This window comes from Psammomys obesus, unplaced genomic scaffold (assembly GCF_907164565.1).
Source record: "Psammomys obesus unplaced genomic scaffold, mPsaObe1.curated_primary_1811, whole genome shotgun sequence".
Lineage (NCBI taxonomy): Eukaryota > Metazoa > Chordata > Mammalia > Rodentia > Muridae > Psammomys > Psammomys obesus.
The window spans coordinates 2,823,752-2,848,440 of NW_026593947.1; the positions used below are offsets into that span (position 1 = coordinate 2,823,752).

At 58.0% G+C, this 24,689-nt stretch overlaps 1 protein-coding gene across 1 annotated transcript in view; it reads left to right on the forward strand.

Moving 5' to 3' along the window:
• Pcnx2 (pecanex 2) overlaps nt 1-24,014 on the forward strand; it is a 71,709-nt gene extending 47,695 nt beyond the window's left edge. Inside the window, exons 19-27 of the mRNA XM_055617565.1 lie at nt 6,869-7,122; nt 8,515-8,748; nt 9,409-9,530; nt 14,332-14,476; nt 15,663-15,893; nt 16,418-16,692; nt 17,335-17,513; nt 21,660-22,108; nt 23,160-24,014. Of these exons, the coding sequence (XP_055473540.1) occupies nt 6,869-7,122; nt 8,515-8,748; nt 9,409-9,530; nt 14,332-14,476; nt 15,663-15,893; nt 16,418-16,692; nt 17,335-17,513; nt 21,660-22,108; nt 23,160-23,327 (2,057 nt within the window). The 3' untranslated portion in view covers nt 23,328-24,014. The remainder of the gene's footprint in view (nt 1-6,868; nt 7,123-8,514; nt 8,749-9,408; nt 9,531-14,331; nt 14,477-15,662; nt 15,894-16,417; nt 16,693-17,334; nt 17,514-21,659; nt 22,109-23,159) is intronic.
• Nucleotides 24,015-24,689: the final 675 nt, after the last annotated feature.

The following is a 24,689-nucleotide window of genomic DNA, read 5'->3' on the forward strand; positions in this document are numbered from 1 at the left end:
CTCCTTTCCTCCCTCCCTCTCTTCTTCTCTCCCTCCCTCCTTCCCTTCCTCCTTTCCTCCCACCCTCTCTCATACCACAGATCAAACTCAGAACTAACACACTCCAGGGAAGCACACACTGGGCTATACTTTCTTAGGAAGAAAGAAATCCACTCGGGAGGAAAACCACCAACCTGGGGTCACAGGACAGAGAGCCTTCTGTCTCCCCCACCCCCACCCCACCCAAACCCTGGGGCCCCCCCGAAAGAGAAGCATTTGCTAACAGGAGGTCTTAGGTCAAGCTACAGAAGTCAGCCCATGTTAGCATAAGAGGAGAAGGCTTTGTCGAAAAACAAATCCAGGGCTGAAGATTTTCTGAGCAGCGTGGGAGGGCTTGTGGCTTCTGGGAAAATTCAACCTCTAAAATCACATGGCACGGGCTGGAGAGATGGCTCAGTGGTTAGAGCACTTGGCACTCTTCCTAAAAAATTTGATTTCAGTCCTCAGCACCCACTCAGGGAATCTGATGCCCTTTTCTGCCCTCTGTGAGCACTTGCAGATACCTGTCACACATGTACATACATACACATACATACACACACACACATATACATACACACACATCTTAAACCCACACGGCAGCTGCGAGGACCCAGGGCTGTAACCGCATCATTTGAACACTGGCCGCTGCTGCCCCCAGAGAGCAGAGAAACAGCCTCGGCCAGCACCTCTCCCCCGAAATGCTCCCCCGCCTTCCTGTCTTTCTGTGCTGTCAACCTAGAGTCCTGGTCGAGTGCACCAGCTCACCAAAGTCAAGGTCACATACGTGTGATCCGGGTGGAAGGCTGAGAGTTCTGGCGGGCACGTCCTCGAGAGAAAGGCAGCTGCAATAGCGCAGCTGAGCAGGGTCCGTGCCACAGCATGCTGCTACTGAGCAGCTGTGGAGGGCTCAGCCCGCTCCACATAGCCCCACTGGGGTCCCAGCCAGCGTCTCTTTGTGCACTGCTTCAGGTGACAGAAAGCGGAAGAGGGCAAGGAAGGCTGTCCCAGGCCAGGTGCTGGCACAAAGCAGGCCCTCTCCTCTCTAGTGTATGGCCCAGAAGTGGCTCCCTAGAAGCAGGCAGAGCTCTTGCTAGCTTTCCCCATCTGTCTGGGGTCCTGTGGTCAGCCAGGTGACCTGGGCAGGGGCGGAGCCATTTCTGTGGGAAGAGGGTAGGATGTCTAAGGATCTGCTGTGCCGCTGACAGAAGGACACCCACCTCACCAACGCCCTGTAAGGGTTGACGGGCCGATACCAGCTGAAAACTCAAGTAAGGAAATGGGCAAATCATGGGAGAAAGTCAAATGGGCAAATCATGGGAGAAAGCCGGCAGCTTTGTGGCTCTGGGTACCGCCTGATGGCCTCGTACATGAAATCTGTGCCTCAGTATCCACTGGGGCCTTATTCCTCCTGACTCTCATCAGCCTCCTAAAAGCTGCATGCAGCCTTTCTAATGGGAAAACCAAGCTAGTTTTCAGTGTCTTCAGTGGACATCCTGAGGGACTTGGCATTCCAGAGCCTCAGTCCTCTGCCCCAGCCCATCCCTACTGAGCCTAGGTGTGACAATCCACCAGTCTTAAAGACACAGTGGTGCCACCATGTGGTACACCCAGGAGGGAGCGGGAGTTTCTTCTGTTCCGCTTTGACAGAACCACTCTTGGAAAGCAGGTGGCTTTGTGCCTGACCTGGGACTCAGAACCACTGCTGGCCTCAGGGGGCAGTAAGGCAGCCGTCAAATCCCTGCTTTGCTGCTCGCCTTCTTTGGGCACGCTCCTGTCGCACTGGTGTCAGGGGCACTAGCTCCTCACCATCACAGGACTCACCAGGAAAATGTGCTCAGCATTGGGTGTGAAAGTTGGTATGAGTGAAAAACTCACTTAGGTTGCTGGTGACAACTTTAGACAGACGAGTGATTTTCCCTAAGCCACACCAGTTCTGTGAGTGTGAGCATGGGGGAAGCCAAGGAAGATAGAGAAGGAGGAGAAAGGGGGAGGAAAGAGGGGAAGGGGAAGAGGGAGGGGATTAAGAAAGGAGAAGGAGGGGGAAGTGAAGAGAAGAGAGAGGAGAGTGAGGAGGAGGAATGCTAAATAAGAAAAGATGGAAATAAACATCTAAACATTTTAAAAGTCCATTTGTAGTTAAATTTTTAAATCTCACTTTCTCAGAATCCCTTTGAATTTTAATGTGCCCTCCCCTCCCCCATGCCCAGGCCATTTTAGCAGCTCCATGTCTTGGTGAACCTCACAGAAGGGACACTGGAGGCACAGACAATTACTTAGAGAGAGCCACCCATTCCCACCAGTGCTGGACAGTATCAGAAAGCAAGATTTATGCTCCTGTGTATGGGAGATGTTATCAGCCCGCTCACAGTCTGGCTGACCCCATGATCACTGGCCCACAGGGACTGGTGAAAATACCCATGCAGCCTAATCTCATCAAAAGCAAACCCAGCCCAAAGCTTTATCTTAACGGGTGGGGCCACATACAGCTCTCCCACTAATCTTGAAACTCTCTGGAGTTTTCTTCCTCTTGGCAACAGCCAACTCTTTGTCATAACTTCAGGTTTTATGTCTGCAAAGAGTGAGCAATCCTCTGACTCCCTGGGTTACAAACTCCATGCAGGAAACAGAGTGATGTCTCCAGAATGCTGGCACACACTGTTTCCTTCATTTCCGGTTAGAGGAGCCTAAGGGGTGATGGTGGCAGTGGGAGGACGAGGGTAGCAGGGCATGTCCTGGGCACCAGCAGAGTCTCTGCCGCCTTCGCATCCATCCCTGAGAGGAAAGCTGAGAGGAGGAGGCAGTTTGGAATGACCCCCTTCCTCAGAGTCCAGTTGGCTGCGTTTCTCCTGCAGCCTAGAGATGGAGAGAAAGCTGGGAGGTCTTATCTGCAATGGTCACAGATCGACCCATTTCAGCATTCTTCCTGAGCTGCCCCATATACCTGGAGGCTCTGATTGATTCCACTTTTTTAAGCATATTTGTGTGTAGATGTGTGTACATTTTTGTGTAGGACATTGGTGTGTATGTTTGCCAGAGGCTGACGTCCGGTGCTTTATTCAGTTGCTCACCACATCATTTTTACTGTTGTGGAGACAAAGTCTCGCGCTGAACCTGAGCTCGGTGGTTTGGTGGGTCGGCTAGCCAGCAAGCTCCAGGGTTTCCTGTCTTTGCATCCCAGACGCTGGGATTATAGGCACGAGCCCCACTCCCACATGGGGATGCTGGGGTCAGAACCCAGATTCCCAGACTCCTGCAGCCCACTTGAGCCAGATCTCAAAGGTACTTGCTTTTCATTGGAGAGCATTTAGCATTCAAGACACTAGCTTTTCATTACAGAAGACCAGCCCTATCTCAGGAACATGTGGCTTTGGGGAACTGCGGTATCTATTTACAAAAAGCTAGTGTTGGCTTCTCCCACCATAGCCGGGTTGGTGCGTGCATTCTGTGACATGCCTGGGCGTGGCCTTCCTAAGCTGGTGAGAGCCACTTAAATGAATGTTGTCGAGAAACAAAATTTCACCATGGAGAACAGTGCTCTTCATCTAAAGGCCTCAGCACCAGGTTTGAAATCTAGTTTGCCCAGCACTGTACTGGGAAATGCTTGTTCTTAGGGCCTTATCCAAATACAAAGCAAATTTCTACAAACTCCGTGGAATAAAAAATTGTTATTAAAAAAAAAAAGCTTTCCACTGTGCTCAGAAAACAAACAAGTTCTAAATCACTGTAACATTCTTAAATGCTTTTTCTTTTCTGCTCCTGCACACTGGGCCAATGCTTCCCAAGGTCATTGCTAAAAGACAGCTGGTCCAGGGTTGCTGAAGAGTGGGATTAGGAAGCTCAGGAGAAACTGCTTATGAAAGCAAGACAGTTTGGAGCTTAGGGTGGGGCCAGGGAGCCAGCGAACCAGTGAGCCAGCAGGGCCTCTGGCTTTGTCTATGCTGGGAGAGATCAGAGATCACACCCAGAGACCAGTGACACCACCAAGGTCACAGAGCACAGCCATGTGGGTCCTGGTACCAAGCCTACGTCACTGGGATTCGTACAAGAGCCTTTACCCGCTGAGCCATCTCACTGCCCAGGAAGCCGGCTGGAGTTTATCAGTAAATATGCTTTATGACCCCACTCAAACTCACACTAACCCAAGCCTTTTCTACTTTTTGTTGTTGTGGTTTTGATTTTCTGGAAGCCGGCTGGCTCCAAATTCACAACGTGGCCGAGGAAGGCCTTGAACTCGGTCACCCTGCCTTCACCTCCCAAGTGCACCAACAAGCTGAATGTCACGCAGCATGAGGGCTGAGGCCCAGGACCTCGTGTGTGCTAGGCAGATGTTCCGTCTGCTGAGCCTCACCTCACTCCTTTCGTGGTGAAGCTTTACAAAGCACAAGCTAGATCCTTTAGCTCAGTGTCGTTCTGCGAGTGACCCTTTGCATGGGCTTTGGGCTGAAGCTGCCCTCTGCTTCACTGCTGTGTGGGTTCTAGACACCCCGGTGTGGGATCAGACACCCCGTGACAGTAGCCGGGATTCTGCTAAATGGGCTCCTGTAGATTTCTAGACCCTGTGCTTGGTCTTTTGATCCTATGTGCAGGGTGTCTGTGGTCTCACTGAATTTTAGTGTATTAGAGTCTGCTCCCCATGCTAGGATCATTTTCAACCCTAAATCCGTCTTCATGGGGATATCTAGGGCACCCCAATTCATAAGCAAACAATCTTGTTTCCTTCTGAGCCTGTGAAAATGTTGAAGAAGGCATGGACCCTGTTAACAGCTCTGTTAACAGAGGCTGATCCCTCCCTCTCCCCGTTCCCATGTGAAGTCCTCTGGAAACACACCAGTCCACAGCCTTCAGCATGCCCTGACCTCAGTGTGGGATGGGGTGGCCCAGGGTTGGGGATACCGTACATGATCACCTCACAGACGGAGAGGAGTGGAGGCCGCACAGCCTGGCAGCGACATCTATGGCAGAGCACCTCTCCATCGTGACCCTGTGTGACAGGCTCCTGGCCACAGGGGGCACTGTCCCTGTGGCACCTTGCTGAGTCTCCTGTCTACTTAGCCGTCATCCTCAATTCAAGGCCATCCAGTGTTCAGAACCAAGGCCTGCAGGGTTAACCAGGGGCTTGGACTATTGGGAGAGTAGGCAGGTTCTCAGTGAGGCAGCTCAGAACCTTCAAATGCCAACAGGACAGCGAGCATACGCCAGCTGCTTGTCTCTGCCTAGGAAGTGGAAACCGCCCGTGGCTGACACAAACACTGTCACTGTTAGAGCTAAACCAGAGACAGACCAGCGGGGGTGACCTGCTTTAAAGTCCCAACAGCCCGGTTCGGTTCCAGGGACCGACACGGTGGCAGGAAAGAGCCCGCTCTAGCTGGCTGTCTTCTGAATTCCACGCACACACCAGGGCACCCCTCAAAAAAAGACAGATGTAGGAAACCCCAACACAGATGAAGTAATCCAGAGGTGCAGCCTGAGACTGTACTCACGAAGGAAAGATGAACCCCCAGCAGGGCCTTAACATGGTCTCCGAGCCAAAGAGAAAACCTGACAGGAAATGCAGTTAGCAGATGCCCCGGCCCAGAGCTTCAGGTCACCCCATGGGTGAATGTGCTTGGCTCTCTCCTCTCTCTAACACACCCCGTGCAGCACAGCCTTTACTGAGGGAAGAGTTAAATCCCACAGCAATGGAAGGCCATGGATTCCTCCTTCCTGTGTGGACTGAGAAGCTGGGGCGCAGCTCTTTCACGCAAGGCTCAGGATGACCGAAGCAGAACACGGTTCCGTTCCCACCTCAACATTGCTTGCTCTTGGCCTGGCTGGCCTGCTGTTCTTCCCTGGCCAGCGTTATTTTCTCTTCGCTGTGTTTCCCTCTCCTCCGGTCTCTGCTTTGTTATTTGTCCGGGAAGGTGTTCCAGGACAGATGTCTCTAACCTCAGTTGTGTCACCAAAGACTGAGGTGATTCTCCAAGTCTCCACCAATGAGCCTGTGGCAGCCATAAAAGTGTCTATCTCCCAAAACACAACCACAGAGGACAGAGAAAAATCTGAGTGGTTGTGAGCAGAGAAACAGCCCAGTGCGGGGCACACGCTTGAGGCTGAGCCGACCTAGCCCAGTCAGTGAGCTCCAGGCAGCTGAAGGATGCTGCCTCCAAAAACAAGGTAGAGCTCCCGAGGAATGACCCTCAAGGTTGACCTCTTGCCTACCGATTTACACACACATACACACACACACACACACACACACACACACACACACACACGCAGAGGAGTATGTATACACGCCTGCACATAGGCACACACCTTAAGAGTTACTGGTTATGAGAATCATGGCTGTTCGGTAGGTCTGTTTTAAGTTAAGAACAAACATCATATCCCGGCACCTTCTAGCACCGTAGAGATGCCTCACGGGGCTGGGCAGACGGCTCAGTGGCTAGGTGCCCGGCGACTCTTCCAGACAGGCGGGTTTGATTCCCAGCGCAGTTCACAGCTGACTGTGACTCAGCTCACAGCCGTCCATGACTTGGTGCCCTCTCTGCCCTCTCTGTTCTCTCTGTTCTCTGCCCTCTCTGCCCTCTCTGTTCTCTCTGTTCTCTACCCTCTCTGCCCCCTCTGCCCTCTTCTCCCTCTGCCCTCTCTGCCCTCTCTGCCCTCTCTGTTCTCTGCCCTCTCTGCCCTCTCTGTTCTCTCTGTTCTCTACCCTCTCTGCCCCCTCTGCCCTCTTCTCCCTCTGCCCTCTCTGCCCTCTCTACCCTCTCTGCCCCCTCTGCCCTCTCTGCCCTCTCTGCCTTCTTCCCCCTCCTCCCCCTCTGCCCTCTCTGCCACTGTGCTCTGATGTCCACTGCGTCCCGGCCAGGCACCTACTGCCAGCAGCGGGAGGTGGAGGCCATCCTGGAGGGCGACGAGGATGACCAAGGCTGCTGCTGCTGCAGGCCTGGCCACCTGCCGCACCTGCTGTCCTGCAACGCCGCCTTCCACCTGCGCTGGCTCACCTGGGAGGTGACGCGCACGCAGTACATCCTGCAGGGCTACAGCATCCTCGACAACAACGCGGCCACCATGCTGCAGGTCTTTGACCTCCGGAGGGCGCTCGTCCGCTTCTACATCAAGGTGAGAGGGAGGGGGTGGGTGAGAGGCCAGGGAGCAGGGGTGAAGCGGGGGAGGGAAGGAGGGGGAAGAGTGAGAACAGACTCCGTGCTCGAGCTATGCAGCTCCTCATTAGATGACGGGCAAATGGTCCAGCTCAGAGCTGGAAGCGTGAGCTGGACAAGCGTCTCAATTGGCAGAGTGCTTGCCTGGCATGCACAGAGACCTGGGTTCAAGCCCCAGCACTGCATAAAGCCAGGTGCTATGGTGTGCAGTGTGCAAGGGAGGTGAGGGAGGAGGGCCAGAAGTTCAAGGTCATCCTTGGCTACAAGGCACAAGACAAATACACAATCTGAAGATGAGGAAGAACAAGGCTGAGGAGGCAGACGGGGAGGGAGTAAAGGGAAAAGGGAAAGTCAAAAGAGAAGAGATGTGCAGCTCCGATGCCCTGAGGAGAAAAGTCGTTCTGTCCCAGGTACCAACCGATGGCCTGGGAGGTGTGTCTGAGAAGCAGGGACAGCAGGACAGGAGAGGACAGGGAAAGTGCTAGTGATGGCGCCGGGGCTGGGGGAGGCTACAGACAGGCCTTCTGAGGCCCCCAACTTAGTGCTGTCCTGTGTGGCTGTCTGCATCCACCAGGGCCCATAGCAACGGTCTCCACTAGGCAGGACCGAGATCCGGCTCCCCAGGGCTCAGTGGCCGGTGTCGGCTCAGACTTTTAGAGTCAGACCCCGGGCAGGCCATTTCATCCACATTTAAGCACAGCACAATGTTGGGGGGGGGGGGGTTCTGCTAATAATGAACTCAGTCCTGTGCGTACAAGTTAAAGACGTGACTACATTCTAAGACTCTTCAAGCACACACAGCCTCTTCCGTAAAGATGGGTTCTGCCGACCGGGACACAGCGCTGAAGATAAGTCTAGGGAGGAGAGTCTGAGAGACCCAGAATGGCTTGGGGAATCGGGTGGGATCCCACAGATAACAGAATTAACCAGTCAGGTCTGGGGAGTCAGGCGAGGCCTGCAGAGGTCACCAGCCGGCTGCCGTGCCTGTCCCAGCCGTGTGGGCAGAGAGAGCAGTTCATATACCCCTGCTTTTAAAGAGACAGCCCTGAGTGTCTAACACTCCCGGTTTCCGAGCAATTATCTGTGAGCAGAGGACCCCCTGCCCCGGAGCCGAGAGGCCCCAACAGAGGCTCCAGACCCGGGTGGCCAAAGCTGAGTGATGGAGCCAGTGACAGCTCCTCAGCCTTTGAGGAGCCCCTTCTTTCCAGCCCCTTCTCACTGAGACCGGATAAGTCAAAAAATAAAATAAAATAAAATAAAATAAAATAAAATAAAATAAAATAAAGCAATAAAATGACGAAGTTTTTACCGCAGGCCGCTGCGCAGCCTCAGTGTCCCTTGCCTTCTGCAGAGCATAATATACTACCTGGCGGCCTCCCCGAAGCTGCTCTCGTGGGTCAAGAACGAGGCCCTGCTGCGGTCCCTCCAGCCGTTCGCCAAGTGGCACCACATCGAGCGGGACGCCGCGATGTTCAGCGTCAACACGGACGACGACTACGTGCCCTGTCTCCAGGGCATCACGAGGGCCAGCTACTGCAATGCCTTCCTGGAGTGGATTCAGTTCTGCGCTGGGAAGAGGCGGGAGGTGGGCAGGGGCGGAGCAGGGGGAGGGGTGGGAGAGGGGCTGAGGTTGGGGAGGGGGGGAGGGGTTGAGATGAGGGAGGGGGCTGAGAGCCGAGAGCTCTGCGTCCTGATCCACAGGCAGAGAGAGAGAGAGAGAGAGAGAGAGAGCGCCAGGCATGGGCTTTTAAAACCTCAAAGCCCTCCCCAAAGACACGCCTCCTCCAACAAGGCCACACCTCCTAATCCTTCTCAAATAGCACCCCTTGTCTCAGCATCCATGTACCTGAGCCTATAAGGGGCCATTCTCACTCAAACCACCACACAGGCTTTGGGGCCTTACAGGCCAGCCCTGCCTCCTGTGCCGGGTTTGCTTCCTGACTGTGCAGACGTGTGACCGGCCCCTCCCCCACCCCTGCTACCACACCTTCCCCTCCTCGGTGGTCTCTGCCATGGGCCAGAAACTCCCTCCCTCCTTAACTGCTTCTTGTCAGGAATTTCATGACAGCAATGAGAAAAGTCACTAAGACAGCACTTCCCAAGTTCAGCCATAAGAGAAACTGCCCGGGCACGGAAGCCGTCACTCCAGGGGCAGCTGGTTGGCAGCAGGGTCCACCCGGAAGCCTGTTCGACCACCCAGGTGAGAGCCTGGGTGTCAGCTGCGTTCCCATCCTTGCTCTTTCAGCTCTCCAAGGCCCTGGACCACGTGGACAGCGATGAGGACTCACCTCTGGTGACACTTTCCTTCGCCCTGTGCATTCTGGGAAGGCGAGCTCTGGGAACAGCAGCACACAGTATGGCCATGAGGTACGTCTAGGATGGCTTAGGCTTGGGCAGGTGCCAGGGTTCACGGTCGATGGAAACCGTCAGCCATTTCCTTTACCTCAAACCCGGCCTGCTTGCTTCCAGAGGCGTCCTTCCTCAGCCCGTCAGGCTGGAACTGCAGACCGTTTCCCTTCATTGTAAGCGTCAGGCTGCTGCATTTGGAAATGTTGTTGAGGCAGCTGGGCCCCAGGGCCCACTCACCCCCTCAGTCACTGGCCATCAGTGGCCGTCCTGTGGCTTCACCTTTGGTACTCAGCCCCAGAGAAACTGAGGCAGGAGAAAGATGGAAGCTCCTGACTTAGGGGGTTAAGGTAGGTTGTCGGCTGAAATCAGAATCTTGGTACCCGAGGGAGCAGTTGAATCTAACAGAGAGGCTGTGGGTGGAGGTCATGGCTGAGCCTTGTCTGGGTGAGTGTGGGAACATAGGTTCGGTTCCCAGGCCTGGAGGAAAACGAGGAGAATGGAGGAAAGGAGGAGAGAGCCCCGGGCATCCCAGCTAGTCCAGTGTGTCTGTCGCTTCCTCCCTGCCGAGCATCTGTGCTGCCATGGCGTGTGCCAGGCCGTGGTGTGCGAAGCTGCCTGGGCACCGACTCCATGCTGACTCCGAGCTCAGGAACGTCGTGCCCTCTCCTGCCCACAGGAATCCTTTCCCGTGGGAGTGGCTGGTCACCACACACCTGCCTCTCCCCGATGTGGCAGTTGAGCCCACAGGCTAATGAGAATGCTGACATGGGTGTCTGCTGGGAGTTGTGCTCAGCCTGCCGGTCCTCTCTAACTTGCTCTGAGAGATAAGAGCTGGGGAGACAGCCTGGGTTAAAGAGCTCGCTGTGCGAGCATGGGGACCGGAGTCCCTGTCCTCTTACCCACCCAAGAACCTGGGTGTGGGACATGCACGCCGTGATCCAGGGCTGGGAGGCAGACATGGCATCTGGAGGGTTTCCAGATCACACTTCTTCATTTCCAGGGAGGCATCTAGCCTGAGGGAACAACCGGGCATCCTGCTGGTCCTTCTCCACCTGGTTTCAAGCCGGGATCCCTGACGGGAAGGTTTTTATCTTAGACACCAGGGGGCGCTGTCACGGGAAGTCAAAGGGCGTGCTGGTCGGGAACCAATAGTTTCTGCTTTCGTCTGTTTGTTGCCACTATGATGGAAATGCCTTTGAGAGCAAGTTAAAGGAAAGAAGGGTTTATTCTGGATCACGGGTCACAGTTTCAAACCCATCCCGTGAGAAGGGAACGGGGAACAGGGCTCTGACAGCAGCGACTGTGCTGTGGTGCTGAAGGTGCGGGGGACATTACATGCCCCCAAAGTGGAGGAAGCACCGGGTGACCTGCGGGGTGACCCGCAGTGAGCCGGGCCGCACTCCCCCTCGCTGCCCGCAGCCTGAAGAAGCAGGGCCGTTGCGCTCCCTGGGGCAGCAGGGAAGGAGCCCAGCTGTGTCAGTAAGAAGCTGTGTCCGGGTGAGGGTGGCTGCCCAGCTGGCCCTGCGGCCCCAGTGTAGTGTCGCACGCTGAGTTCTGACCCTGCCCATCAGCTCGCTCCCCCAGCTTTTCCTTCTTGATTCCTCTGGCGTGGTGTGTTAACTGTATCTGTGTGGCTGTGTTGGGCGTGTAAGGATGACCAAGGCCAGCGAATGCACCTGTGACCAGAGGTGGCGCTGGTCCCAGGAGCTGGTGTGAGGTAGAGCCTTGTCTGTGGCTGTCCAGAGGGCAGTAAGGCGCCCAGGGAGACAGCTCACTGTGGTCAGGGGGCAGGCCTCCTGTCTGCTCCCGGCTTGGTGGCAGAGGTCGACACCTTGAGCTCTGGGTATCCCCACAGCAGTGTCTCTGCTCCTCACAAGGGCCTGGCTGTGGCGGTGTGGAGGGCGGGGCATGTTAGGGGCACAGAGCAAGTCCGTCTGCGCTGGGCATGCCCTGACGAGCCCTGAGAAAACCCTCCCTTTGCCCTGTACCTTCCCTGAAGCCTCAGGTCCAGACCTGCTGATTGATGACCCCGGCAGTGACCCCCGACATAGACCTGTGTCTGGCACTGGCTAACCCCACGTCCAGCACTGTCCTCATCCCCAGGGGTCCTGGGGTTGTCAGCACTGGGCCACAGCACCTCCATGGGCACTGCTCTGGGTTGCTTTTGCACTCAGACTCCACCCAACCACCCTGCATAGTTGCCATGACAATTGTGACCAGACGTGGACAGCTGTCCCCATGGGCCCAATCCCAGTGACTGAGAGAGCACAGGCAACAGCCAGGCTGGGCTGCTCAGGCTTTGTGGTAGTTGTCGTTCTTGTCGCGAAGCTCAGAAGGCCTGTAAGAGCTTTGGCTCGAGGTGTCTAATCCTCCCTGATATGAGAGGCATGGTAGTGCCTGTCAGACTGAAGGAGGGCAGAGCAGTAACCGGAAGGGCTGGGCTCAAAGCCAGATGTGGCTTCCTCCTGCTGTCCCTGCCTGGACGCAGCTGCCCTCTGCTGGTCCTCCAGGCGTCCAGCCCCGTGGTGACATAGCCTGCGACAGCCCAGACCCCGCCATGTGGGAGTCTGTCGTTTCTCAGTGCCGTCAGTGTGTGTGTATCCATGTGCTTATACGGGTGTGTGTGGACGCCAGGCGATGGCCTCGGCTGCCATTCTTCAGGCACCGCACACCTCTGTCTAGAAACAAGTCCTCCCAATGGCTTGGTGTGTCCCTGTGGGCTCCGCTGGCTGCCCAGTGAGCCTCAGGAATCCGCCTCTCAGCCCAGAGAGGGCATGCAGTCAGGCTGGCTTCTCAGCTGAAAACTCCAAAGCCAAGTTCCCTGCAGGTGGTGTAGACTTTGCGCCCTCCATGCTCCGCCCCTGCCCTGCTGTGCTCCACCCAGCCGTACTCCAGCAGCTGGCAGGATGTTCCTTTCCTCTTCTTTCCCACTGGAGCTGCTCAGTGTCTGAGGTCGGGGGTGACTCCCCGGGCTGGAGGGGCTCCCTCGTGGTCTCGGTTCACGTGGAGAGGCATTTTAAGGAAACACTGAGCACCGCACAGCGTCGTTTCCCTGAACAGAGGGTCAGCCTCTGGAGCACAGCTGAGGCCTCAGATGGGAGCCGGGTGTCTCAGGGAGGCTCCGGCGGACCAGCAGCAGGCTCCCGTAGCTGTGGGGTTCCCTGGGTGAATCCTCGGGTCTCCCTTTGGGCTGTCCTCGTTCTCACATCTAAAAGGAGCTTCCCTCCTACACTGATGCACAGGGCTGTCCCCGGTACCTTCCTGCGCTTGGCCCACACGTGACCTAGCACCTCACTTCCACATACGTGCTTAGCGCCTTTCCAGCAACAGGGGCATCCCCAGATGTTTGCCCATGGCAGGTGTCACTCAACTATGGAAGCCTCAGACCTCAGAGCCAGCCCGGCTGCAGCCCCGCTCTGTCCCTACGGCCTCTCTGCCCCCAGGAACTGGCTGCAGCACTCAGCCTATTGGGAGCTTTGCTCTGAGCAGACAGCCTTTGGAAACGGCCACCTCCTCCACCTCGGTACAGAAGGTTCTAGGTCCCTCCAGCCCATCTGAGGCGGCCCTGGCGGGCAGCCTGATTTCTCACAGCCTGCTCCAGCACAAAGCCTGTGTGCTGTTCTCCTGGGTGGAAATCGACAAAGAGGGCGTATCCCACAGCAACTCTAGGCAGGGGCTGCGCCTCCCTGAGGCTCAGGTCAGCGGCTCAGAAGTCTTCCCATTAAATCCTTGAAGATTCTTTCCCCACATTCGTCCTGCTCTCCTGTCCCCAGCCAGCCCTGTCCAGGGTGCTGTCTGTCCGGTTTGCTTCACCCTGCATCTCAGGGTACCCATGGGAAGGCACAGTGTAGACGGAAGAACAGAGGACAGGAAGACCATCCTTCCTATCCCCAAATCAGGACACAGTGCTCTCCCGAGCTCACTTGTCATGTGCAGGCAGACAAGGCCCCGGGGCCCTGTTCATCGCTCAGGTAACTCTCAATGAGAGCAGAGAGAGACAGGAAGTGAGACAAAGCAGGAGAGCCTGGACATGAGAAAGCCCTGACAGCCCTGGCAGAGCGAGGGTCCCTGACCTTGACCCTCACCGCCCTGCTTCTTCCCTAGGTGTGAAGAAAGGGAGGCAAAGAGCAGAGGTGCCCGGAGGACCCAAGAGTCCATGCTTGGGTGCCACCTGGTTATTTTCCCTCTCTCTGTGTTCTGGGAGAATCCAGTTTCTACTGTGGTTAACACAGCCCTGAGACCTCAAGAGGGGAAGTAAGATGCTGTTGAGGGGAGGAGGGGGGAGGGGAGGCATGGCAGTGCCAGTGTGGCTGGGAGGGTGAGCCTGCCTTCTGGTGTGTGTGTCTGGCTGTTCCAGGCTGGGTTTCAGTTTCATGGTCAGAGCCCATGGCAGTGGTTTCTATGGTGAAGAGGACCGTCCACTAAGCACCAGCACACTTCACACCCAGCTGTGGGGCCGGGCACTGGGGGCTCTGGGGGAAGTCCAGAGCCCTCTCCCTCTCCATGCCGGGCCAGCCTAAATCATATGAAGATGTGTGCAGTTTCGGGCAAGGGGCCACGCATCTCACTACTCTTGTTTCCATCCATCGTTGGTCTGGACTCACTGGCTGAGCTAGACCCAGGGCCCGTCCTGCCTCAGCCCCTGGCACTGGGACCACAGGCACAAGCCAGCACACGTGGCTTTTGATGTGGTTCTGGAAACTCAGGTCCTCGTGTTTGTGTGTGCCATCTACCCAGCCCCGGGAAATGCAGGCGCTGGGGGGACAGAGAGGCCGTGGGTGCTGTGCTCAGGGGCCCACGTGCCTGCCTGTGCTTGCAGCCTGGACTCCTTCCTGTACGGGCTGCACGCCCTCTTCAAGGGCGACTTCCGGGTCACCGCTCGAGACGAGTGGGTGTTTGCCGACATGGACCTGCTGCACAGGGTCGTCGTTCCCGCCGTCCGGATGTCCCTGAAACTGCACCAGGTAAGAAGCCGCTCCCACAAAAAGGATTAACTGGAACCAGAAAGAGTCGGCTCATCACCTTTACTCTCTGCCCTCGGTAGGGTGAGCAGCCTCGTCCTGTCCTCCGTGGTCCTCCCCCGTCCTCCTCATCCTCCATGGTCATCTCCCTGTCCTCCTCGTCCTCCGTGGCCCTCCTCCATCCTCCCCTACCCTCCCTATCCTCCCCCACCCTCCTCCCAGGGATCCCCGCTCTGGGATGTTCCTCAGCCCCAGACGCTTAGATTGACCTCAGCCAAGGAGCCCACCTCGAATCCTGTAAAGTCATGAGCTGAAACGGAGAGCTTCTCCCTTCGAGTTGTTTGTGTCCAGTTCTGGGTTACAGTGAGGAGAAGAGTAAATAACGCGGGGTGTGGAGGCGGGGGACTGCGGGGGCGGGGACACCTCAGTCAGTGACGTGCTTGTGCAAGCTCAGGGACCAGAGTTAGAACACAGAACACAGGTAGAAAACCAAGGCGCGGACGCCAGCGGCTCTCTGGGGTCGCAGGCCGCCAGCCTCTCCCAGCTTGGCCAGTAAGGACCCAGTTTCAAACACCACACGGATAGCCAGCGAGATGCCCAGGGCTGCCCTCTGTCTCTGCATGCTCAGTCACACGCATCACACACACACACAGGATGACGTCCATAGCCTTCATCTCTCTGGTGTGTGGTACACGCTCAAACACTAATTAAATTGAGGAATGAAGAGGGGGACTGGGAGGAGCGGGCTGCAGTCAAGATGGAAAGTGAATAAATAAATAAAATTCAAAAAGTGAGGAATTACTCTAGGTCAGCCTCAGCTACAGTGTGAGTTCTTGTCTCAGAAAAAAAACCCTACACAAACGAATTAATAAAAACAGAATCTTTCGGAAGAATGCGCCCCTTTTCTGGAGAGCCTCAGGAATTACTCAGTACTTAGCCCTGCAAACAGTGAGGTGGTCTAAATAAACGCGACATTACCCAACGGCCATCTTCCCCGAGGTGACAGTCCACTAGGAAGAGCGGGGTTGACACAGACGTCACGGAGGCCTGAGAAACGCAGCGCCCTGCTAGCGTGCTCCACCTGGTTAGGGAGAGGCTGAGATGCCCAGCTCAGGGGTCAGGGGCGGGGTTTGGGGCGGAGGAGGGCCCTCTGCCCGGCCTCGCTGAGCCCCCCGCGGTCTCCCCACAGGACCAGTTCACCTGCCCGGACGAGTACGAGGAGCCCGCCGTTCTCTACGAAGCCATCCGGGCCTTCGAGAAGAAGGTGGTCATCTGCCACGAGGGGGACCCGGCCTGGAGAGCCGCGGTGCTGTCCAACCAGGAGGAGCTGCTGACCCTGAGGCACGTGGTGGACGAGGGCGCCGACGAGTACAAGGTCATCATGCTGCACAGGGGCTTCCTGAGCTTCAAGGTCATCAAGGTGAGCGGCGCCCTGTTCTCCCACGGGGGAGCAAAGGGAAAGAGGGCAGAGCTGGGGCCCTAGGTCAGGGGGCGGGCCCGGCGGGCGGGGGCGGGGCCGAGGAGCAGCCGGAAAGCCTTGGCTCGCTGGTGGAGCATCTGCCTCCTTGCAGAACCAAAGTCACAGCAGAGTCGCGTTCTGTTTTCAAGTCTCTGAATGCGTTTAGGTAACTTATAAGACTCGTGGCCACTGGCCGTGGCCTGGAAGGCTCCAGAACTGTCTCTGTTGCCTGCGCCTGGGTGTGAGAGCCCTCTTCCCCGTGACCCTTCATCTTCGACAGGGCTAAGAGGAAATCCTACCTCCTTGCTGCTTTCCCTACCCCCCCCCCAAGAATATGACGTCATTTAGGCCAGAGACTGTGGCCTAGACCACGAGTTACATCCTCAGACTCCCTGCCCGAGAGCCACACCCGCTCCCCGCGGGTCCCCAGCGTCCCCAGGGTCCCCGCGGTAGCTGACGGCCCCTCCCACTCCTCCCACCCGCAGGTGAACAGGGAGTGCGTGCGGGGCCTCTGGGCCGGGCAGCAGCAGGAGCTCATCTTCCTGCGCAACCGCAACCCGGAGCGCGGCAGCATCCAGAACAACAAGCAGGTCCTGCGCAACCTCATCAACTCGTCCTGCGACCAGCCCCTGGGCTACCCCATGTTCGTGTCGCCGCTGACCACGTCCTACCTCGGCACGCACACGCAGCTGCGGAGCGTCTGGGGCGGGCCTGTCACCCTGGACCGCGTGAGGTCGTGGCTCCAGGCCAGGTGGCTGAGGTAGGCCCGGGCAGAGCGCGGGCAGCTCTGGGCAGCGGGAGGAGGATCCCCGGGGAATGTCGCTGTCCCCACGCTCAGGCCCAGGCTGTGTGCCCGCTAACTGGTCTGCGGGACCGTGGGCGCTCTTGTGTGGTGTTTTAAAATCTTGTTTGCGCGCATGTTCTTGTGCGTGCTCAGTCCTCAGGCTTACACTGCACAGCGGGCGCCTGACGACCAGGCCCTGTCCCCAGCTCTCTCCGGTGTTCGGAAGTGACTGGCCTCTGCAGAGGGCCTTCGGGCGTGCCACTCTGCCTTTCCCCCTAACACGAGGACGGGAGGCCAGTTTCCGGGGGCGCTGAGTGCCTGAGTGCGGCGGCTCGCTCCCGATGGGTTCACAGGGAGGGCTGGAGCGGCCGCCTCTGCACCCGGCATGCCTCGTCAGCATTTATTTATTTACTATGCCCTGGGCCCCTTCCTCACTTGCAGTCCGGGGGTGCTGTCCACCAGGTCATTCACGGCCAGGGTCAGGGGTCGGAGGTCGCTCACAGCCTGCGGAATGCACGCGTGAGACCGTCAGCTGGCGACAGTCTTACGGGACCTCTGCCCTGTGCGCCACGTGAGTGTGTGGGAGGTGGGACCCCGACGCTCCCGTCCCTCCTGCAGAATGAGGAAGGACTGCAGTGTGGGCCAGCGGAGCGGGGGCAACATCGAAGACGTGGACGCCGGGGCGCCGGCAGCAGGCGGCAGCAGCGCCCCTAGTGGAGAGAGCCGCGACAGCAGCACAGAACAGCCCCGGCGAGGCGCCCCGTGGGCCTCACCCCGCGGGAGGGCGCCGAGGGCAGGTGAGTGTGCGCTTTGGGTCCAGCGTCGTGGGATGTGCTCTCTGTTCGCCGGGGCCTTTTATCTGCTGTCAAGGAGCTTGGGGTTAGGGCTGGCTGTGGGAAGAGATTTACTCAGAGATGCCCTCTGCTAGCTGGGTGCAGCTTTAGTCAATCACCATCCATGTGTCCTTTTCCTTGGGTGGTTGTCTGTCTGTCTGTCTGCCTATCAGACGCACCCTGTGCCCCTCAGTGCTGTTCCTGGCTATGACGTGCTGGGGCACAGACCTCCTTGGTCTGTAGGCGGTCCCCTGCCCCTCACACGCTCCGTGGTAACCAAAATTCCAAGGCAGAAAGAACAAGGGTGGAAGGCCACGATCAGAGTGAACAGAGGAAGGGCCTGGGAGCTGAGCCGAAATCTCAGAACACTTCTGCCAACCATGGAACACATGGTATCGAATGGACAGGCTGAGCTGGCTGGGCAGGGAGGGCCACAGAGGACACGACCCCATGGAACACACGGTATTAAGTGGACAGGCTTTGAGCTGGCTGGACAGGGAGGGATCACAGAGGACACGGCCCAGGAGGCAGAGACCCTGGCCTGGTTCCTGGTGCTCCTGGCTCTGCACTCAGCAGCCTGTCAGAACTTCCATCCTTTGCCCCCAGCTTCTCTCTCTTCAGCTTCTAAAAGCATTTCATAAGCACGTCTGTGGATGGTTCCTCTGTAACTGCACCAGAGGGACCAGGAGGTCAGTGCCCAGAGCAAGGCGAGGATGGGGAGACAAGATGTAAGATTACAAGAATGTGACGGGTTGGCTGGGGGTGGGGGGCTTGAACAGATGAGCAGGTAAATGACTGATAGATAACAGAGAGTAGAGAGGACTGGAAGGCCGTAGATATGGTCATAGGTAATAGGTAGGCAGGTAGGTAGGCAGACAGACAGACAGATGATACAGACAGATAGGTAGACAGATAGACAGATGATACATAGATAGATGATGCATAGACAGATGATAGATAGATAGATGATACATAGACAGATGATAGATAGATAGATAGATAGATAGATAGATAGATAGATAGATAGATGATACATAGACAGACAGATGGATGGATTGATAGATCAGACAGATGCGGACAGGTGAGGAGCAGGACTGTGGAGAGAGGAGGTGGACAGGAGTGAGGGAAGACAGATAAGCGGGGGCTGGCAGTGCAGCGGTGAAGCGGCCGAGCAGGCGGGCGGCGGAGGGGGAAGGGCTGCAGGTGGTTACTGGGCGCAGACACCACCCCTTCACCTGCTAGCTGCTGTCCCTGAGCCCAGCACAGCCCTCAGGCCCCAGCCCGGGGTGGTCACTGCTTCCGTAGCCTTTGACATGAGGCATCACACATGTGCAAAGGAAAAGCATTTCCAGGTGGGAAAGCTTGCGTGCACCTGCACTGTCCTGGCCTTGCAGCTGACACATCTGAGTAGAACAAGGCTGGAGAGGCACAGATGTGTCCCAGGCCCTCACTGGCATCCGAGGCCTTCCTGGTGAATGCCTTCTGCCTGCAGAGCAGAGCAGGGCAGGGCAGGGCAGAGAGCAGAGAACAGAGCAGCACAGAGAGCAGAGAGAGAGCAGAGCAGAAAATAGAGCAGAACAAAGAACAGAGAGAGAGCAGCGCAGAGAGCAGAGTGGAAAGAGAGCAGAGCAGAGAGCAGAGAGAGCAGAGCAGAGAGAGAGCTGAGCAGAGAGCAGAGAGCTCAGAGCAAAGAGAGAACAGAGAGCTGAGAGCAGAGAGAGAGCAGAGCTGAGAGCAGAGAGCAGGGCGGAGAGAGAGCAGAGAGCAGAGCAGAGCAGTCCCCTCAGCTGGTGAGGCCAGAGGATCCAGATGCCTGGCTTTGCTAAGACCCAAGCTACACAGCAGGGGTCACCCCTACCTCCACTTACCACTAGATCTGTGATCTGAGGCCTGTGTTGGTGCAAGATATTTGAAAAGCTAAACCAGGGGTGATCTTGGATTACACTTCTTAAAACTCTTCTTCTAAGTCCAGCCCGACTCTGAACTTGCAAGCAAAGGAACCATGCTGGCTAAATGGCCCAGAGCCTGGGCTCCTGGCCTGTGACCACAGCCAGCGCTGGGGCGGGGGTCCCCAGCCTGACCTAGCTGGTGGTGCCCTCCTTGTTCTGCACCCCGTGTGAGCACTGCGCCTCGCTGCAGATGCTGTGTGCACAGAGCTGATCTTGGGACACCACCCAAGGGCTGTGCTGACACGGTTTCCCGACACTCTCCAGGGCTCTGGGCCCTCAGGGATGCGCTGTCTCCCCTTCCCAGATGGGGATGTGGAGCACAGAGAAGGTACGCCATCACCCTAAGGTAGCAGCCAAGCTGGATTCAGAGGAGGGGCAGACCTGAGCCCCTGTGTCCACCCACCATGGCCTCCTCAGCTGCTACCCTGCCCTGAGGGTGGTGAGACCCAGGGCACCACCTCCAGCTGTACCTCTGGCTGTGTCCCCTGCCTGCCACAGCCTCATACTGTCCCCTGGCTTCCAGCAGCTGGAACTGACCCTTCATTCCTCCTGAGGCAGCCCCTTCCCCGCTGTGGGCAGGCGAGGGATGGGAACACGGTTCAAAGCAAGACCCCTCCCTATCGTGGAAGAATGAGGGAAGCGGGCACTGCAACAAGGCGCCTGAGCTTGTGCCCAGCGGAGCCGAGTGTCAGCCTGCACCCTGCACACTCGGAGGGCAAGAGAGGAGAAGGGCACACCCCTCCCCCACCTACAGACAGGGCCACTGCCTGCATTTCTCTTCCACCAGCTCCTGGTCTCCACAGAGCAACCCAACTGACTGACTCAGGGGACTGGGTCCAGCGCCTGGGAAGGCGGGGAGGCTGGCGGGGGTTATGGGTTCTGTCTGCAGATGGGGTTCTGCACTTGGTCTTCACAGACGCAGAGTGCGCTCAGAGGGAGGGGAGCCGGACAGTAGTCCCCACAGCCTGCTCGTGACCCACTTCTTCCAGGGAGGAGCCGCTCAAAGGTCCCAGCCTCCACCACCCGGATGCCACACCGGAGCCTGGGAAGCCAGTTCTGCTAAACCTTAAGTGCTAGCTGCCGTGTGAGTGTGACAGACAGGCTCTCGGGGCTGGGAAGCACAGGCAGAACGCTGTCACTGGGCAGTGTGAGTGTGCGCCGCTAGCAGGACCTCGTTTGCACCGCCCAGCTGACTGGCCGGTCTTCCCTGCCGTGCGCCGCCTCCCATGACCAGCTCGTCTGTTGGCAAAGCTCCTTATACCCCCAGTCATCTGGTTGGACTGAACGGTACAGATCGCAGCCACGGGCCGCTAGCGGGCATCCCACACGAGAGAAGGGCTGCAGCTTCGCGTCACCAAGGCTCTCTCCACAACCTTCCAGCTAGTGACCAAAGATGAAGAAAACATCAGGGAGCGAGATCTCCGCTCCGTCTCCGTTCAGGCCTGAAGGCTCTCCCTGAAGTGCTAGCGGCTTGACGTGCAGTTGTGGAAGAACAGGCTAATTATGAAACAGGGAGCTGGAGCAGCTGCACAGATGATTTTTGATGCGGCTTTCTTGGGCGCGGTGCTGTTTCACTTGTAAAATTAAAGTTGAAAATAAAGAAGAGCAGCACAAAGCTGACAGAGCCTGAGGCGTAGCTGGGGAGATGGCTCAGTCGGCACAATGCTCACCGCCTCAGCCTGCAGAGCTGGCCTGGAGCAGCTCCTCGGCCTGGCCCGCGTGAGAGCCGAGGCACACTGCCCGTCACCGCAGCACAGTGAGGGGGCGGGGTCAGGGCCAGCCACCCCCTAGCTGCAGCCCCAGGTCCAGGGTATCTGACGTTTGAGTCTCGGGAGCACTGCACACGAGGACACACGCACACAGACACGCACACACAGAATTAGGAAAAAACAGTTCACTGAACACAGTAATTAAACGCTACATTTAAAAGGGGAAACAAAGCCTGGTGATAAACGTGCGTGGCGCTCGTGGCCTCCTGAGATTTCCCTTGAAGCGGCAGCCGTGGAGGTGAGCTCAGTCGTGGCAGTGGCACTTGGGAGGCGGCCCATGCAGCCATGGTATTGAGAGCGTGCTGCCCTCAGTGGCCGGCCACCGTGTCCGTCACGGCCACCTCAGTGAGTGTTCCTTACGGGCTTGACAGCTGCTCTGCTCTCTCCCACAGGCCGGAGGAAGGGCAGGAGCCACTCCGTCCAGGCACACTCATCGGTGAGCCAGAGGCCGCCTCATCTGAGCTCCTCGGGTCCCATCCTGGAGAGCCACCAGGCCTTCCTCCAGACGTCCACGTCTGTGCACGAGCTGGCCCAGCGGCCCTCGGGCAGCCGGCTCTCCCTGCCCACCTCTGCGGCCTCCCTGCATGCCCAGCCACCTCCTGTCACGACCACGGGCCACCTGAGTGTCCGAGAGCGGGCCGAGGCACTCATTCGGTCTAGCCTGGGCTCCTCAACCAGCTCCACTCTCAGCTTCCTCTTTGGCAAAAGGAGCTTCTCCAGCGCACTGGTCATATCCGGCCTCTCTGCCGCAGAGGGCGGCAACACCAGTGACACACAGTCTTCCAGCAGCGTCAACATCGTGATGGGCCCTTCCGCCAGGGCCGCTGGCCACGCTGCTCGGGTAAGGGCTGCAGCGGGGGCCGGGCAGGAGGGCGCCGTGGGCCAGGGTCCCGCCAGCCAGGAGCCCCTGCCTTCTTCTAGGGCTGGCTGCGCCATAGCAAGCAAGGCGACCCCCCAGCTCTTGGGTCATAGGCCCCTTGGGTGATTTTAGGGCTCAGTGGACCCCAGCATGATTATCTCCGTAAGCCAGAGCCTAGGAAAGGGACGACGCCTCCTCACCCACTCTGTGGGAGCGAGATCCTTCCTCTCCGATGTGGTGCTCTGGCCCGAGGGGGAAGGAAGGACAGGAGTGGGCACCGCACTAAAATTGTCCTGGGCTCAAGATGGCCAACACTTCCAAGCTGTGCCAGAACCGCTCTAAAATTGTCCTGGGCTCCCCGCCTTAAGATGGCCAACACTTCCAAGCCGTGCCAGAACCAGGGGCAGATAAGAGGCTGCCTGCCCAGAATTCACGCTGGCCGACTCCAGGTCAGACTCCTGTGTGAGAAAGAAAGGGGCAGGCCCTCAGGAGTGCCCCCACGGCCTCGGTTAGGAAAGGAAACAGAATGGGCTGAGGCAAAGCTCGGGCAGATCTGCTGCTCTCTCCGGAGTCCCGAGCTCAGTTACCCTCCATCTTCTCCCTCGGCAGAGGCACAAACCACCTTTCCTCTCCTGCCCGGCCCACTGCACACTTCCAGGGTTCTGGCAGTCCCCCTCTTCGGTCTCCAGCAAGGATGACATTCAGGACTCTGAGCATCCGGAACCCAAGGGCTCTCGAGCCACTTGTGAGCTGAGTGTGCGATGGCAGCACCAGCCCAGGGCCGGGAGGGTGGCTGGTTCTCACACACACTCACACTCCACTGCCTGGAGCTGCCTTTAGACCTGGGGGCGTGTCCAGAGCTCCGGAGCAGAGCCCTGGACACTAGCGGGCTCGGTGACAGGCCCGCGTGTAAGGGCCCGCCCTCAAAACGTGCAGCCTCCGGCCTTGGTGCCTGTGTCTGTCCGGGTGATGGGGGGACTCGGGAGGCAGGGAGCACAGGCCTAACGTCCTTGCTCCTCTCTTCTTCCTTAAGCACTTCTCTGATCCGTGCGAGCCCAGTGACAGCCCAGAGCAGGGGCGGCTCCGAGATGCACGCCTGGCGGAGGCCGGGCCCCCGGGCGTGCTGTGCCGGAGGGCCAGCCAGGAGGACATGGGCCTGGACGACACGGCCTCCCAGCAGAGCGCCTCTGACGAGCAGTAGTGGGACCCGGGGACCCCGGCCACTCGGCCCTCCCCGGGGAGAGGAGGGCTGCCAAGAGCGGTCGTTTATCTCAGGTTTGAAACACTCTCGCAGGGGGCGGTGGACGCTGTGCCTCATCAGGCACAGGCTGGACGCTTCTCCCGAAAGCCACGCCCATCTTAAAGCAGCCCTGTGAGGACGGTGACCAGCCCCTCCTGGCCGGTAAAATTAGAGCAGCCCCGTGCTAGGTTACTCTCCCCGAGAGCACTGGGGCACAGCCCCGGAGCAGGGCACATCCGGTCACACCCGCAGGTCACTGCTCACTGCAAGGCCACCTGGAAAGGGCCCGTTCTCCACCGCCTTCGCCCAGCTGTAGGTGCAAGCCACTAGCAACAGCTGATCCAGGAGAGCCCAGAGGCGACACGCCCCGCCCTCTGCTCCTCAGGCTTCTGGGCCCTCAGGACCCCGCGTGCTTCCCAGGAATGCATGCCCGTCTTCCGAGCCGAACACGTTCTACTGTACACGAGCACATTTGCACACACCTGTTTTAGGGATTAAAATGTTTACAGTTATGTGTCTACTGTCCTCACTGCACGCATCTGCTGAGCCCTGAGTGTGGGAGGAATGCATGCATTCCTGTGTGCATGTGTGACAGATTCACGTGTGCGTGCGTGTGTGTGACAGACTCGCCTGAGGCCACCATCACCCCTCAGGTGGCCCACCTTGTCTTTGAGGCAGCATCTTGCTGTCCTGGAGCCTGCAGGTCAGGCCGGGGTGGCCGAGGGCTCCAGGGACCCAGTGTGTCTCTGTGGTGGTGAAAGTGTGTGGCCACCCTGGCTCCCTTCCTTGTGTGGGTTCCGGGGAGCACAGCCAGGCCTCTTGCTCCCCAGGCACGCGTCCCACACCTCCTCTCCGGACTCCGCTCTGCAAGAGTCGGCAACAGCCTAGGACCGCACAGCCCCAAGGCAGTGCACACACAGCAGAGGCTGCCCCTGGCCTCCCTGGGCACTGAGGTGTGTCGGCAGCCACGCTGACACTAGCAGGCCCGAGCACACACAGAGGAGGGCTAGCGATGACCCGCAGTGGGTGCGCTCTGCCAACAGTGAGGACCTCTGTGATCCAGGAACAGAACGTCTCCATGTGCGCAGCCGCATGTCCTAGAAGCTGGCGGGAGCCACTGCACTTCCCTGCTGACTCAGGCCAACCCGGAGCCGCCCCAAGCGCCTGGGGCACCAGCAGGGATCACGTGGCTCTGAGCTGGGATGCACCCTACGTGACCTCGGCAAGAGGAGAGACACTTGCCTGAGTCAGCCAACTGGGGGCACAGCCACTGCACACACAGCCACTGCACACAGCCACTGCACACAGACACTGCACACACAG